Source organism: Solanum pennellii, chromosome 6 (genome assembly GCF_001406875.1).
Source record: "Solanum pennellii chromosome 6, SPENNV200".
In the NCBI taxonomy this organism is placed as follows: domain Eukaryota; kingdom Viridiplantae; phylum Streptophyta; class Magnoliopsida; order Solanales; family Solanaceae; genus Solanum; species Solanum pennellii.
The window spans coordinates 52,821,355-52,834,378 of record NC_028642.1 but is presented as its reverse complement, the minus strand read 5'-3'; the positions used below and the strand labels follow the sequence as shown (position 1 = coordinate 52,834,378).

General features: G+C 35.5%; 5 protein-coding genes across 8 annotated transcripts; 3 read left to right on the top strand and 2 right to left on the bottom strand.

Annotated features, from left to right (window-relative positions):
* Positions 1 to 248: 248 nt before the first annotated feature.
* LOC107022568 lies at positions 249 to 1,124 on the bottom strand. The gene has a single exon (XM_015223156.2). It carries the CDS (start codon positions 1,057 to 1,059, stop codon positions 481 to 483), a length of 579 nt encoding a protein of 192 aa, XP_015078642.1. The 5' UTR covers positions 1,060 to 1,124; the 3' UTR covers positions 249 to 480.
* Positions 1,125 to 3,449: 2,325 nt separating this feature from the next.
* On the top strand, positions 3,450 to 4,720 carry LOC107021243 (phosphopantothenoylcysteine decarboxylase subunit VHS3-like). 3 transcript variants are annotated; one of them, XM_015221860.2, is made up of 3 exons: positions 3,456 to 3,691; positions 4,082 to 4,128; positions 4,219 to 4,720. In XM_015221860.2, exons 1-3 carry the CDS (start codon positions 3,587 to 3,589, stop codon positions 4,523 to 4,525), a joined length of 459 nt encoding a protein of 152 aa, XP_015077346.1. In that variant the 5' UTR covers positions 3,456 to 3,586; the 3' UTR covers positions 4,526 to 4,720. The 3 variants fall into 3 exon arrangements, with proteins under 3 accessions (XP_027773182.1, XP_015077346.1, XP_015077345.1); XM_015221859.2 differs by having other exon boundaries at positions 3,470 to 3,691; positions 4,207 to 4,720; XM_027917381.1 differs by having other exon boundaries at positions 3,450 to 3,691; positions 4,082 to 4,720.
* LOC107021242 (triphosphate tunel metalloenzyme 3-like) lies at positions 4,689 to 5,947 on the bottom strand. The gene has a single exon (XM_015221858.2). The coding sequence runs from the start codon at positions 5,924 to 5,926 to the stop codon at positions 5,207 to 5,209; it is 720 nt and encodes a 239-aa protein (XP_015077344.1). The 5' UTR covers positions 5,927 to 5,947; the 3' UTR covers positions 4,689 to 5,206.
* A 447-nt stretch (positions 5,948 to 6,394) lies between these two features.
* On the top strand, positions 6,395 to 10,051 carry LOC107021103 (DEAD-box ATP-dependent RNA helicase 35-like). Of its 2 annotated transcripts, none has more exons than XM_027918042.1 (3): positions 6,395 to 6,645; positions 6,974 to 7,889; positions 8,965 to 10,051. In XM_027918042.1, exons 2-3 carry the CDS (start codon positions 7,219 to 7,221, stop codon positions 9,827 to 9,829), a joined length of 1,536 nt encoding a protein of 511 aa, XP_027773843.1. In that variant the 5' UTR covers positions 6,395 to 6,645; positions 6,974 to 7,218; the 3' UTR covers positions 9,830 to 10,051. The 2 variants fall into 2 exon arrangements, with proteins under 2 accessions (XP_027773843.1, XP_015077182.1); XM_015221696.2 differs by having other exon boundaries at positions 6,396 to 6,645; positions 6,988 to 7,889.
* Positions 10,052 to 10,449: 398 nt separating this feature from the next.
* Positions 10,450 to 12,980, top strand: LOC107021894 (protein SRG1-like). The gene is made up of 4 exons (XM_015222607.2): positions 10,450 to 11,252; positions 11,337 to 11,584; positions 12,164 to 12,485; positions 12,588 to 12,980. Exons 1-4 carry the CDS (start codon positions 10,992 to 10,994, stop codon positions 12,822 to 12,824), a joined length of 1,068 nt encoding a protein of 355 aa, XP_015078093.1. The 5' UTR covers positions 10,450 to 10,991; the 3' UTR covers positions 12,825 to 12,980.
* The last annotated feature ends 44 nt before the right edge of the window (positions 12,981 to 13,024 follow it).

The window sequence follows — 13,024 nt, the reverse complement described above, 5'->3', positions numbered from 1 at the left end:
TACCAAATTTTCCATCAGTCTGTCTCTTTACACTTTTTATTTCTGTTTAATATGTAATGGCTTCAAACTCTGCCTATGTGAGATCATTCACATTGTCCATTTGAATCCTAGATAACAGAGGAGGGTTGTCGAAGAATTGGAAACAACCTCTCTACCTCATAGATGTAGGGTTAAGGCTGCGTATATCTTACCCTGCTCGTACCTCACTTGTGGGAATGAAAATATTTCCATAAATTTGAAAAGATGGATTCAAATAAAAATAATAATTGCTTAAATAACAAATATTCAAAATCATGAAGAGAATCTCATTACTAATACAGATCCTCATCATATCAAATTATCAACACACACAATCAGTGGTTTTCTGCTTTTATCCCCACCGCTAACACACAAACAACCAACCAAACCAAATCTTGAAAAATTGGTGAAAGAACCAAAAAGTTATCTCTCACCAATTATAACCAAAAACAAGAGAAAAATTCAAGTTGGTTTCATATTTTGAAACATTGAATCCCACTTGATCTGTTCAACTACAGAAGAACCCCAATAATCACCACAATCAACCTCCATCTTCTCATGAACCATCGCGCTCGAAAAACTATCCATTCTTAATGAACTCGACATAAATATTGGACTACCATTTGTAAGCAACAAAGTAGTACTAGTATGTTTTGCTGGTGCCACAACACTCTTGTTCCTTTTCATCATTTTTGTCCTCTTCCATATTCTTGAACTATAACTTCTTCTTGACACAAGTGCAAGTGCTGACTCATCGCGATGAATCCACGTCCTAAAATACTTTGAAAAACGTTTCTTCGTACGTTTCATTACCAGGAGAAACTTTGACATTGAATTCGGAACATTTCCTCGTTCTTTCTTGGCAAGTTTGAGGATTTCTAGCCTGTGTTTGGCTATAGAAATGCCCATGCTTTGAAGGAACTCGTGATTGAAATACGCGATATCGTCTTGTTCTAGCTCATTATGAGCAAATGCTAGACCATATTCATAAACAAGAGATGGCTCTAGTTCTGTTTTCGACAGCCAAGAAAACCAATCCATGGCTTTTTGTTTGTTGTGTTTTTGAAAGGAAAATAGAGGTGTTTGAAGGTATTTATAAAGTTGAAAGTAGTTAAGACATCTTAAAGGGAAAAAAAAGAAAAGGTAAAGGTAAAAGGCTAATGAAATGTTGAGAAATTGGACTTTGCTTTTTTCCCCCTCTCAATGTGTGTTGTGTCACTATAACAACAACTGATATACAGTTAAAGTCTTTACAAACATTAGTTGATTGTCGTTAAATTTAATGTCGCTATAGTCTCTCGGAACATTTATAGAACGTACTAATTGTTATTAAAAATATATATATTTAGTAGTAATTAAACTATTTTCGTTAATTATTTGTCGGTAACGTGGCTTTGCTTTTGTTGAAGTGGTTGTTGAAACTTGAGAATGATGACTAAAAAGAAAGATGGATTATTGCATATGGTTTTGTGGGGTCTTTCACTAATGAAGGCCAAGTTTGTTCCCTCCAAAATTGAGTAAATTGTCAATTGGAACACTTCAAAAAAGAGTGAAAAATAAGAAATCTTTGAGTTTATTATATGGCCATCAATCACGGCGTGGAAAAAGTTTTGGATACATTTGAATTTATCTGCTTTTGCTTTTCCTTTTGCCTTTTGCTCAATGGATTAGTCACTCCAATATGCAATGAAAACCTTTTATAGCATATATATTATAGAGAATTATACACCTAATTATCCTAGCACACAGACGAATCTAGAATTTCTAGAATATTGATGGTCCTATAAATAAAATATCAAGTGGGAAATGACCCTAAATTCTTAAATTAAATAACCTACCATTCAAGTATGAGTTACTAACATGTAATATTATATGAATTCTAGGATATATACATAAAATATCTAGTCTTATGAGGAGACCATGGATTCACGTATACTATAGTTTACATGATAAATTTGACCTTTCCTCTAAGCAATGTCTGTTTGTTTTTTTTAATAATGGTGATGTTTGTTTGTATCTCGACTATTTAATCATATACTTGCTTACTTTGACTAGCATAAGCATATCATATAACTTAACTAACAAAGGTTTCGACATGTAAGAACAAATCACCTAGCATTTGTCTTTGCTAAGATTTAAATCTTAATCTCTTGCGATTTTCATCGCTTTATTAACTGTTAAGCTATATACTTTGTTGTAAAATAAGCACTTTTTTACGTTTAGAGACTTTTATTTCTTATCTATTTTTTCCCTCCAAGAATTTGTCGGTTGAGAATACAGTTTGAATAAATGGAAACAAACCTTTGACTGAGAATCTGCTTTCTCCACAAGGTACAAAAGTATAGGTTTGATTATGCATATATTATTGTTAATTAAAATTAGGTTTGACTCAAATTAATCTGCAAAAAGTCAGGTTTTGCGTGCCATTTTCCTTATTAATTTCCAATGTGTTACTAATATCTGCATTGACGTTTACAATACTAATCTACACAATACTCCGTCAACTAATTTTAAATTGTTATATACACATATGGTGCGTTAAACTAATTGATTTTAAATTCTGAACCCATTTATGCGTACAATTTTGCTTTGAAAATGAAACAAGTAGAATAAATTTCTTGGAGAGAGTAGAAATGATTGTAAGCAAGTACCCCAATAGATGTTTCATAGGTTAGTGAAACACATAATAATGTTTCCTTTTGAAGTTAAACAAAAGTAGTACTAGTATTATTGTCATGTGATTTCTTGAAAGAACCCAACAAACAACTATGCTTTTAAAAGTGCACAAAATAATGATTTAGCAATGTCTTTTTTGTTTCTAAAGTTAATAGCATATTTGAGAAAATAGGTCACAGACCGGCAAAAAACTGGAAATAAATTTACTGTTACCCATGTGATAAAAGCAACCTTCAATTATGCATATTTTTTAATAAATTATAAATAACAGGTTAATTTACAATATTGCTCTTTAAATATAATATATACAATATCTTAAAAAATAAAATAGAAATATGACTATAATTGATGATAACATAAATTAGAAACTAAGTGTAAAATTATCCATTGATTAATGATTTACCAAAGTGGACAAAAGAATTATTATACATATCAAAATAGTATAGTGGACAACTATTGTTGAACAGAGGATACAAAAAAATGAAAATTATTTTCTCCTTCATTTTACTTTGTCATTTTTAACATATTAAGAAAAAATATTTAAAAAAATTTCCCATGTTTATCCTCTGTATTAAATACTACTTATTTTTCAAGACATTATTTAATATAAGAGATAGTTTAATAAAATACATATATCATTAATTATTTTCTTTATGAGTGTATCAAGTCAAACGGGAAATAGATTGTGACAAGTAAAAATGAACGAAAATAGGAGTGTTACTTTTTTATCTTTTGGATCCACTTGGACAGTTGAGGGGACAAAGTTAGATTTGGTCACATGGTTTCTTTATTTTTTTTTTCTTTTAAAATAAGAAGTCTAGTTTTGGACAAAAGAAAAAAACAAAATTTTTGCCAACTCTGATTCTTCCTTACATTTTTGAGGTATTCTTCAATGGACATGGAGACATTTCCCACCAGCAATGTGGCTGTGCAGACAATGATTTGCTCATTGCTGCTTCAAACTGCTCAAAAATCTCTTCTTTCTCTTCTCTTAATGGTAAATTCTTTGCCCTTTAACTATCACATCTTTCTCTTAATGTCATTTTTAGTTCAAGTGATGTAGAACTCAGAACTGGAACTTCTTTTTATTGGATTGTGTGGTTGAAGCCTTTTCCTATCTACATTAGCTCTGTATTTGTATCAAAACTAGAGTGTCCGTGCAACATATCCTTATCCTGGAGGTAGAAAGTGTTTTTTCGATATATCTTAGGTTCGAAAAAAAATAGTAAAGAGACTTTTTTTTTTCGCAAAGAAAACCAGTTCAAAGCATACGCAAAAAGAAATAACAGAAGTGAAGAAGCCGGTAGTTGCTGCTCCATGACTAGAAAGCACTGTTTTATTTCCTTTCATTGATAAATAGTTGCTAAATCAGATGCCATTTTTTCAGATTGAGTTTCTACGCTTGTACCCGGACCTTGTTGTAGTAGAGAGGAGGTACCCAAAAATTATGTTCTTCTCTTTTCTATTTATATTCCTTTTTGTATGTGAGTTTGAGTGTTCATTGGATCCCAGATCATATTATAGGTTTCCTTTTGGTGAGCTTAAAGAAGGTACGGTGCCAGATAACGAACCTAAGGATTCAAGTGAAACTGATGATGAAAATGAAGACACTGATAATGATGAGGATGATGATGCTGAAGATGAAGAAGTAAGTGATGATGATGATGAGGATTCTGATGGAGATGATGCTGATGCAAATGAAGGTAGTGATGATGATTCCGATGAAGAAGAAGATGATGATGATGATTCTGATGACGAGGATGAGGATGATGAAGATGACGAGGATGACGAGGAAGAAGATAATCAACCACCATATACAAAGATGAAATGAAAAGATAGTACTAAAATTTCCAGAATTCCTAGAATTAGTTGATAAAATGATCTATGAGATTTGGATCAATAAGGCTCACAAAAAATTGTGGCAATACAATAGATAAACCTAATATGTATCATAAACCAGCAATATTCTAGGTCTTCTCTTTATGATTCTAACCAAAGGGAAGTTCAATCTATGGACATTTATGAAGCCCCTAACTTGCCTCGGCAGGGCTTCCAATTGAGTAAAAACCTAAACTTGACTCAAACAATCCACCTTGTCTGCAACATGGGAGTTAGTAAATACCTTTAAATCCAGGGGGTCTATAACAGGTTTATGGACCTAGGATTGAACTTCAAATTTAGTCCTCCCAGAAAATAACTCTCTCTGGTGATAATAATGACACACAATGGATCTTCAACAAAAGGTTCAAGTAGCTGCCTTAGATACTCCGGTTATCCAAAGACTCTTTCTTAATGACGATTGTCGTGTAAACATCATCTTCTATCCTCACTATTCATCTTCATTCCACATTGCCATTTTAATTTGAGGCTAATACCATATAATCAGTACAACCAATTTTGGAAACATCACTAGTATAGTGATAGTAGTTGCCACACTCATAATCAATTAGGAAAAAATTTATGTTGAAAAGGAATGTATAATCTGCGACAACATTGTTACTACTACTATTACTTACTGAGGCAATTTTCTAGAGCGAAAAATGGCAAATTTAGAAACATTGGAGTAGGAATATTCAATACCATGAATCTTCAAAAACTCCTCAAGCAAATCCTTAGCTTTTTCAGGATCACTACTCTCACATTCAATCTCATAATTCATTCCAAAATCATAATGTGTTTCATCTAGCTCCAATTTCAACCCGCTCCACTCATACACCGCTCTCACATTCCTAAACCCGCCCAAACAAACCAAACCCTTTTCCCCAATTCCATACTCTTCTTTCACCCTCCGCATTATCCTCGAAGAATCAATCAACGGTAACCGCCACGGCTCCGAAACACACGCCCGGCCTATAGAAGGGTCAATAGGTTCTTCATCTTCTTCAATGCGACTGATACCGTTTGAAATTACGGGTTTAGCCTTGAGGGAGATAATGCATTGGGTGTCGAGATCGTAGAATCGGAGGCGGAGAACGGCGAGTTTGGAGGAGAGTTCGGAGTTGGCTCCGTCAAAGAAGATGTTCTCTTGGGCGTGAGTTTTGAGGTGGTAAGGTGAGAGAATTGAGGAGACACGTTGGTGAGTGACAGCGTTTGGTAAACGTAGCTTGACTTCTACTTCCATGGAGGTAATTGAGGGTTTTGGAGATGTGGATATGGCGGAATGTAGGGTTCTGCAGAGTGATGAAAAGGTGAGGATTTTGAGAAATGGTGATATTTTTAATGCGTTGGCCATAAATTGGATAATAAAAGTTAAAAGCTTGAATGGGTGGTAGGATTATTTTCTCTTTTATGGTAAATGCACAAATTATTAGGCCTTATTAGGATTCCTTAACGATCTCGAATTTTATGTTTTAAATATAATCGCACCTCAAATAATTAAATTTAGAGATCTCATTTTTCTAAATTAAGATTGTAATTTCATATCTAAAGACTAAAATTAACATAGTATTATGCAATCTAGATATTTATTTGATTATTTTTTAACTTTAAATTTCACTTGTTGAAAGTTTTTCAATATTGAATTTATACCTTTATTAACATACATTTTATAGAAATTAAGTTATGACTTATTAAAAGAACAATTTCTATATTGTGATTTTTTCTTATAAAACATAATTTGTATTATGCATTTTTTTTCGATTTCCTTAATATTTTCAGCTATTTTTTTTAATTTCTTAAAATATTAAAAGACAAAATTAAAACATGGGGCAAATAAAATTGCTCTCCTTCTGGAGAAGTCGGCTTATTTATGTTTAGGATCCTAAATTCAGTGGCATACTATAAATACTTGAAATTGATTCATCCTTCATCAGAACGGCAACGGACCTTGAACGCAGCAACATACTAGTGGTCGCCGGAATTTAGTTCCCAGCAATTACTCGAGCGGAAATTAGTTTCTCTGCAATTACCTACTTTTTTGCTATTGCTCAGATGGCAGACCACTTAAATATGGTATGTGGATTCTTGCTTTCTCAATTTTTCAGTGAAATGTTGTATTTTTTTTAAACATTTGGGATATCTCAAATTTGGGATTTTTTGAGAAATTGATTTTGATTGTTTTATGAGGTTTTGCTAATTTTATTGTGTATTAGAGTATACTATGTAGTTTATTCTGATTTTGGGTCCTCCGCATACGCTGTTTCTTTGGTAGATTGAACTTTTTTTTAGCTTGGAGAACAATGTTTCATGCTTGTCTGTTCTGTGTGTGTAATGGATCGTACCTATTTTCTTGTGTTGTACTAAGAAGTGATATCTGAGTATTTTAGCTCTTCTTACTCAGTGTTGTGCTTGTAGGAGATTGAAGAGGAGGATGATTATGTTGAGTATGTACCAGTTGCCAAGCGCAGGGCAATTGAGGCCCAAAAGATCCTTCAGCGCAAGGGGAAATCTGAAGCATTTGAAGAAGAGGAGGAGAAAATAAAGCTTGTTGAAGCGAAGCCTAGTTTACTTGTGAAGGCATCTCAGTTAAAGAAAGAGCAACCTGAGATAAGTCATGCTGAACAAGTGTTTCAGCAAGAGAAGGAGATGATTGAGCATTTATCTGATAAGAAAACGTTGATGTCTGTTCGGGAACTAGCCAAGGGAATTACTTATACAGAGCCTTTACGCACTGGGTGGAAGCCACCCTTAGCCATCAGACGGAACTCGAAGAAAGCTTGTGATGCCATTCGAAAACAGTGGCATATCATTGTGGAAGGGGATGATGTTACCCCACCAATCAAGAACTTCAAGGATATGAGGTTCCCTGAACCAATTCTGAAGAAACTCAGAGCAAAGGGTATTATTCAGCCAACGCCAATCCAAGTGCAGGGGCTTCCAGTAATTTTATCAGGTCGGGATATGATAGGTATAGCTTTCACAGGTTCAGGTAAGACATTAGTTTTTGTGCTGCCGCTTATCATGGTGGCATTGCAAGAAGAAATTATGATGCCTATTGCCCCAGGGGAAGGACCATTTGGCTTGATTATTTGTCCATCTAGAGAGCTTGCCAGACAGACTTATGAAGTTATAGAACAGTTTATAGAACCTCTGATGGAGAGTGGTTATCCGGAATTGAGGCCTTTGCTATGCATTGGTGGAGTTGATATGAAGTCCCAGGTTGATGTTGTGAAGAGGGGAGTTCATATTGTTGTTGCTACTCCTGGAAGACTGAAAGATCTGCTAGCGAAGAAGAAAATGAACCTTGACAACTGCAGGTGACGACCAGCACTTTTAGTTGAAATTTATCTGGAGTCTCTAAAATGTTCTGTTTTAACTCGAAATTACCCCCTGTCCCCTCATAAGTAGGGACTTTTCATCTGGATGGGACATCGGCTAAATAGAATCAGTATTTGATGAAAAAAAAATAGGGGCAAGGTGATATTTTTGCCCTGGTTCTGTCTGATGTAGTTAAAGATGTTCTGTTGCTTAGAAAAGTATATTCAAAATCAGCTAGTTACTTATACAGGCTTCTAATTAATCCACCATCACAAGGCCAAAGAAGTATTAGAGAGAGGTGAATAAGATAGAACATGACCAACTTCAGCTTACTGTGGAAATAACCATAGGAGGTTATGGAGGACACGAATTAGGGTAGCAGGTTAGTTAGAAAGTTAAGAGTTGTCTCAATTATTCCTCTGCACTATTAGGCGTACTGTTAGTTGTAGTATTAGTCTTGTAGTCTTGTCCTTTGAATTTGGCTATTATTGTTGTTTCTTGTACTTTGATTATCTTTTTATCTTGTTATGACTACTGTCCAGGATGCTTTGTCAGTTTGTCCTTAGTATCTTGTTATGACTACTGTTCAGGATGCTTTGTCAGGTTGTCCCTAGTATCTTGCCATGACTTCTTCATTTATGTTATTTTTTTCTCTATACTGATTTGGATTTTTATTTCCTTGAGATGAGGGTCTATTGTAAAGGGGTAGTATGTATTTACCCTTCCTAGACTCTACTTTGTGGGATTACATTGGGTATATATTGTTGTTGTAATTAATCCACCATTTGGGATCATAAGCCTTCGTTATTATAACTCACGTGTATGTTTCCGGCTGGTGAGTGTTCCACACAGTATGTTCTTCTATTGAGTGTGTACCTGTTGCTACATTTAGTTGGGTGCACATATTAGAGGAAAAGAGAGATGCCTTTGGGGTTATGTGTAAAATACATTGTTTGCAACAAATCTACATTTTCCAGCCGTATGTTGTTTTGTATTTATGAAACATATCATGATTCTTCCAGATATTTTTATTTGAAAATTTTGAGTGCTTACCAAATTGTTGCTTTCTTGCAGATACTTGACGCTTGATGAGGCAGACAGACTGGTAGATCTTGGTTTTGAAGATGATATTAGGGAGGTGTTTGATCATTTCAAAGCTCAAAGACAAACTCTTCTATTTTCTGCTACAATGCCCACAAAGATCCAAAACTTTGCAAGAAATGCACTTGTTAAACCAGTAATTGTGAATGTGGGCAGAGCTGGAGCAGCCAATCTTGATGTGATCCAGGAAGTGGAGTATGTGAAGCAGGAGGCCAAGATTGTTTACCTTCTCGAATGCTTGCAAAAAACACCTCCTCCTGTTCTGGTTTTCTGTGAGAATAAGGCTGATGTGGATGATATCCATGAGTATTTGCTCTTAAAAGGAGTTGAAGCTGTGGCTGTTCATGGAGGCAAGGATCAAGAAGAGAGAGAATATGCAATTGCAGCTTTCAAAGCATGCAAGAAAGATGTTTTAGTTGCCACTGACGTTGCCTCAAAGGGGCTGGATTTTCCTGATATTCAACATGTGATTAACTATGATATGCCTGCTGAAATTGAAAACTATGTGCACAGGATTGGACGAACAGGACGATGTGGAAAAACAGGAATTGCCACCACATTTATTAACAAGAACCAGAGCGAAACAACTCTGCTTGATCTAAAGCACTTGCTGCAAGAAGCAAAGCAGAGAATCCCTCCAGTCCTTGCAGAGCTCAATGATCCCATGGATGATGTTGATGCCATCACAGATGCAAGTGGAGTAAAGGGTTGTGCATATTGTGGTGGGCTTGGTCATCGTATTCGGGACTGTCCCAAACTAGACCACCAAAGAAGTCAACAAATTGCAAATTCAAGGCGGGACTACTTCGGCTCTGGAGGTTATCGTGGAGAAATTTGATTCTAATTTTCGTTTGTTTACTGTAACATGCAAAATGTGTTAGCTTATTTCTGTTCCTTGTGATCAAATTCAGTAGTTCTGCCATAAATGTAGTTCTATTACTTACCTCACAGTAATCCCTAAAGTTATCGTTTTACAATGTTCTTGAATGTAAGACATGGCATATATATTGCAGCATACACGTTTCAAGTCTAGAATATCAAATCTTATGAGACCTTAGAAGATAGATATTTGCAGTCTGTACAATATTCTCTGCATTATTTTATCCTTTTCTTGTTTCTTCTATATCGCATTTTGCCATATATCAATGTTGCTGATTTCTTTTGAGAATTGTAAGAGTAAAGGTCCATGAAGTTAGTATGATATGACTCATATCATATGGTGGGACAAAAAATATAGAATAAATCAACAAATATTCTTCTTTGAGATTTTGCCCATAGATAGATAATTTTATATTTCAAAAACTTTTAGGCCACTCGCTTTGCATACGCGGATTCAGAATTTGAAAAGTTATTGCGTTCTAAAACAACTTAAAGTCAATATGCAATAGTAACTGAGTTCACATATTTATATGCCTAAAAGGGGCTTCTGCGAATCCATAGTTTGTGCTCTAGATCTGCCACAGCTTGCATGATAGATAGCTAGGGCAGCATGTCAAAAAGTCTTTGGCTTCTTTGTTTTGAGCTAAATATATTCTAATGGTTTAAGCAACACAGCACAATCCTCACAAATTTCTTTTCCCGAGGGAAAACCAAGTATGGGAAGTTTTTGGATGTGCATGACTGCAGTCTGCAGGCGCCTCCACATGTGGGGACAGTTGCATTTGTCTTTGCTAGCTGTGTTGAACTAATCTTACGTTTGATCCTTATCTTCTGTTAAGAGATACTCCAGCTCGTTCGTATTGTATCTCGTGAACATTCAATACTGATGTGACACATAAATTTTAAAAGATATCATTTTGTAAGTTGAGAGTGTTAAATAGACAGAGTGGGGACGAGTTGAGGTGTTTTAGATGTCCACGAGATACAGTATAGAGTGCTTACTTGTCAACTAAGACCAAGTTTAAGTGTCTGTATTATGCGTACATATAATGCTATCACTGTGGAACCTGAACTTCTTATCGGAAACCCACTGGATAGTGTAACTTGATCATAGAATTAGCATGGCTGCATATGCAGTTCCACCTGTAGAGGAGTTGCTGTCAAAACGAGTTCAAGAAATGGTCCTTCACGGGGAGGAGCCACTTGGACCTTATATTTGCAGAAGTGGTGAAGATGTTGGTGAAAAACAAGACATCATGGATACTTCTCCAATTCCTATAATTGATCTAAACCTCCTGTCTTGTTCAGCAACATCAGTTAGCAAACGCGAACAAGAGTTGGAGAAACTTGGGTCAGCTCTATCTTCTTGGGGATGTTTTCAGGTTCAGGACATTCCAAATACTGTATCTGAATTCTTTCTACTATGCAACTTTCTTGATATTCAAAGAGTTATATTTGATGAGCAGGGAATAGGACACGGAATTTCAGCTTCTTTACTGGACAAGATCCGCCAAGTTTCAAGGGAATTCTTCAAACAGCCAATGGAAGAGAAGAACAAGTATGCTAAATCACTTGTTGATTTCCAAGGTTATGGAGCTGATCCTATTCCAGAACAAGGTCAGTCCCTTGATTGGTCTGATCGTCTCTTCCTCGAGGTGTTCCCTGAAGATGGTAGACAGTATAACTTCTGGCCACAAATCCCAATATCATTCAGGTAAATGGCCAGTTGATCAGTTGCAATTTAGTAAGATCGCTAGAGTATTACAGTAACAGTCTATAGATGAGAATGATCTAGCAAGCTAATATTCGACTCTATTTTTACATTATTGTCACCTACAATAAAACTACAAGTAACCACCCAAAAGTAGACTGATTAGTAACCGGGAGAACAACGGAGGTCAACTACTACAAGTTAAAGTGCATGAAGTCTTTACACTGTCAACGTATAAATTAGGTGAAAGTCACATACACCTACAAGATGTCTGCTTTCTTGCTTCTTGGTTTTTGGCTAAGGTTTTAGGCAAGTTCCTGTTTTCCTCTGTCTCAGCACTCAGTTAATCATGTGCTATACACAAATACTGGAAACTCGGAGACGGAATAGTATAAGCAGCTAATTAGTGATGAATCTGAAGTGTTATGACTTGGCATATGGTTTAATCTCAATTTTAAGCATAAGCATGTTTGGCAGATTGGGCATTTTTCCACCTCCATAAACTAAAATTTGAGTATTTTACTTATTCGTTCTAATGCTGGTTTACTCGTACACGTACTCATGAATGCATCTGTTTTACAGAGAGGTGTTGGAAGATTATTCTGAGAAAATGAAGATGGTCACAGAAATTACCTCTAAAGCTATGGCAAAGTCATTGAAACTGGAAGAAACTTGCTTCTTAGAACAGTTTGGAAAAAAAGCGCAACTGCATGCAAGGTTTAACTACTACTCACCATGTCAGAGGCCTGATCTGGTTCTTGGCTTAAAACCCCATGCTGATGGAACAGGATACACTATTATTTTACAAGATGAAGTAGGACTCCAAGTGCTCAAGGATGGAAAATGGTATACAGTACCAAAAAATCCTACAGCTCTGCTTGTTCTCATGGGTGATCAAATGGAGGTACACAGAAGTTCGCTTTTTATCTCTATAAATATACATGTACTCTATGGATTTTCTACTACTTGTAGTAATACATCCCATTTTCCACAATGAAATTGACAGATAATGAGCAATGGAATATTCAAGAGCCCGGTGCATAGGGTAGTGAGTAATTCAGAGAGGGATAGAATTTCTGTCGCAATATTCTACACACCTGAATTAGGGAAAGAAATCGGACCAGAAGATGACTTAGTTAATGTGGATAGACCAAGGATATACAAGAAAGTGACAGATTATGCAGAAACTCACTGGAAGTTTTACCAGCGTGGCATGAGAGCACTACACACTGCACACATTTAGTACTACTATATATGTATGTCTTCCTTGTGTTATTTGGGCATGGATAGAAAGTCTACAACAACAATTTTGGCTTTACATATCTTTCACCTCATGTTCGGAAGAAGAAGGCACCATTCTAATAAATGAAAATCATCCAATGATGATTTGGTTTGCAAATTGGAACTCTTTTATTTGAGTTCATTCTCTTTAATTTCCTTCAA

Coding starts and splice junctions, on each gene's coding strand:
- LOC107021103 (XM_015221696.2), top strand. CDS start 6,625: ATGGCAGACCACTTAAATATG. Junction 6,646..6,987: donor TGGCAGACCACTTAAATATG/GTATGTGGATTC, acceptor TTGTGCTTGTAG/GAGATTGAAGAGGAGGATGA. Junction 7,890..8,964: donor ATGAACCTTGACAACTGCAG/GTGACGACCAGC, acceptor GCTTTCTTGCAG/ATACTTGACGCTTGATGAGG.
- LOC107021243 (XM_027917381.1), top strand. CDS start 3,587: ATGGACATGGAGACATTTCCCACCAGCAATGTGGCTGTGCAGACAATG. Junction 3,692..4,081: donor TTCTTTCTCTTCTCTTAATG/GTAAATTCTTTG, acceptor CCATTTTTTCAG/ATTGAGTTTCTACGCTTGTA.
- LOC107021894 (XM_015222607.2), top strand. CDS start 10,992: ATGGCTGCATATGCAGTTCCACCTGTAGAGGAGTTGCTGTCAAAACGA. Junction 11,253..11,336: donor CTTCTTGGGGATGTTTTCAG/GTTCAGGACATT, acceptor TTTGATGAGCAG/GGAATAGGACACGGAATTTC. Junction 12,486..12,587: donor TCATGGGTGATCAAATGGAG/GTACACAGAAGT, acceptor TGAAATTGACAG/ATAATGAGCAATGGAATATT.
- LOC107022568 (XM_015223156.2), bottom strand. CDS start 1,059: ATGGATTGGTTTTCTTGGCTGTCGAAAACAGAACTAGAGCCATCTCTT.
- LOC107021242 (XM_015221858.2), bottom strand. CDS start 5,926: ATGGCCAACGCATTAAAAATATCACCATTTCTCAAAATCCTCACCTTT.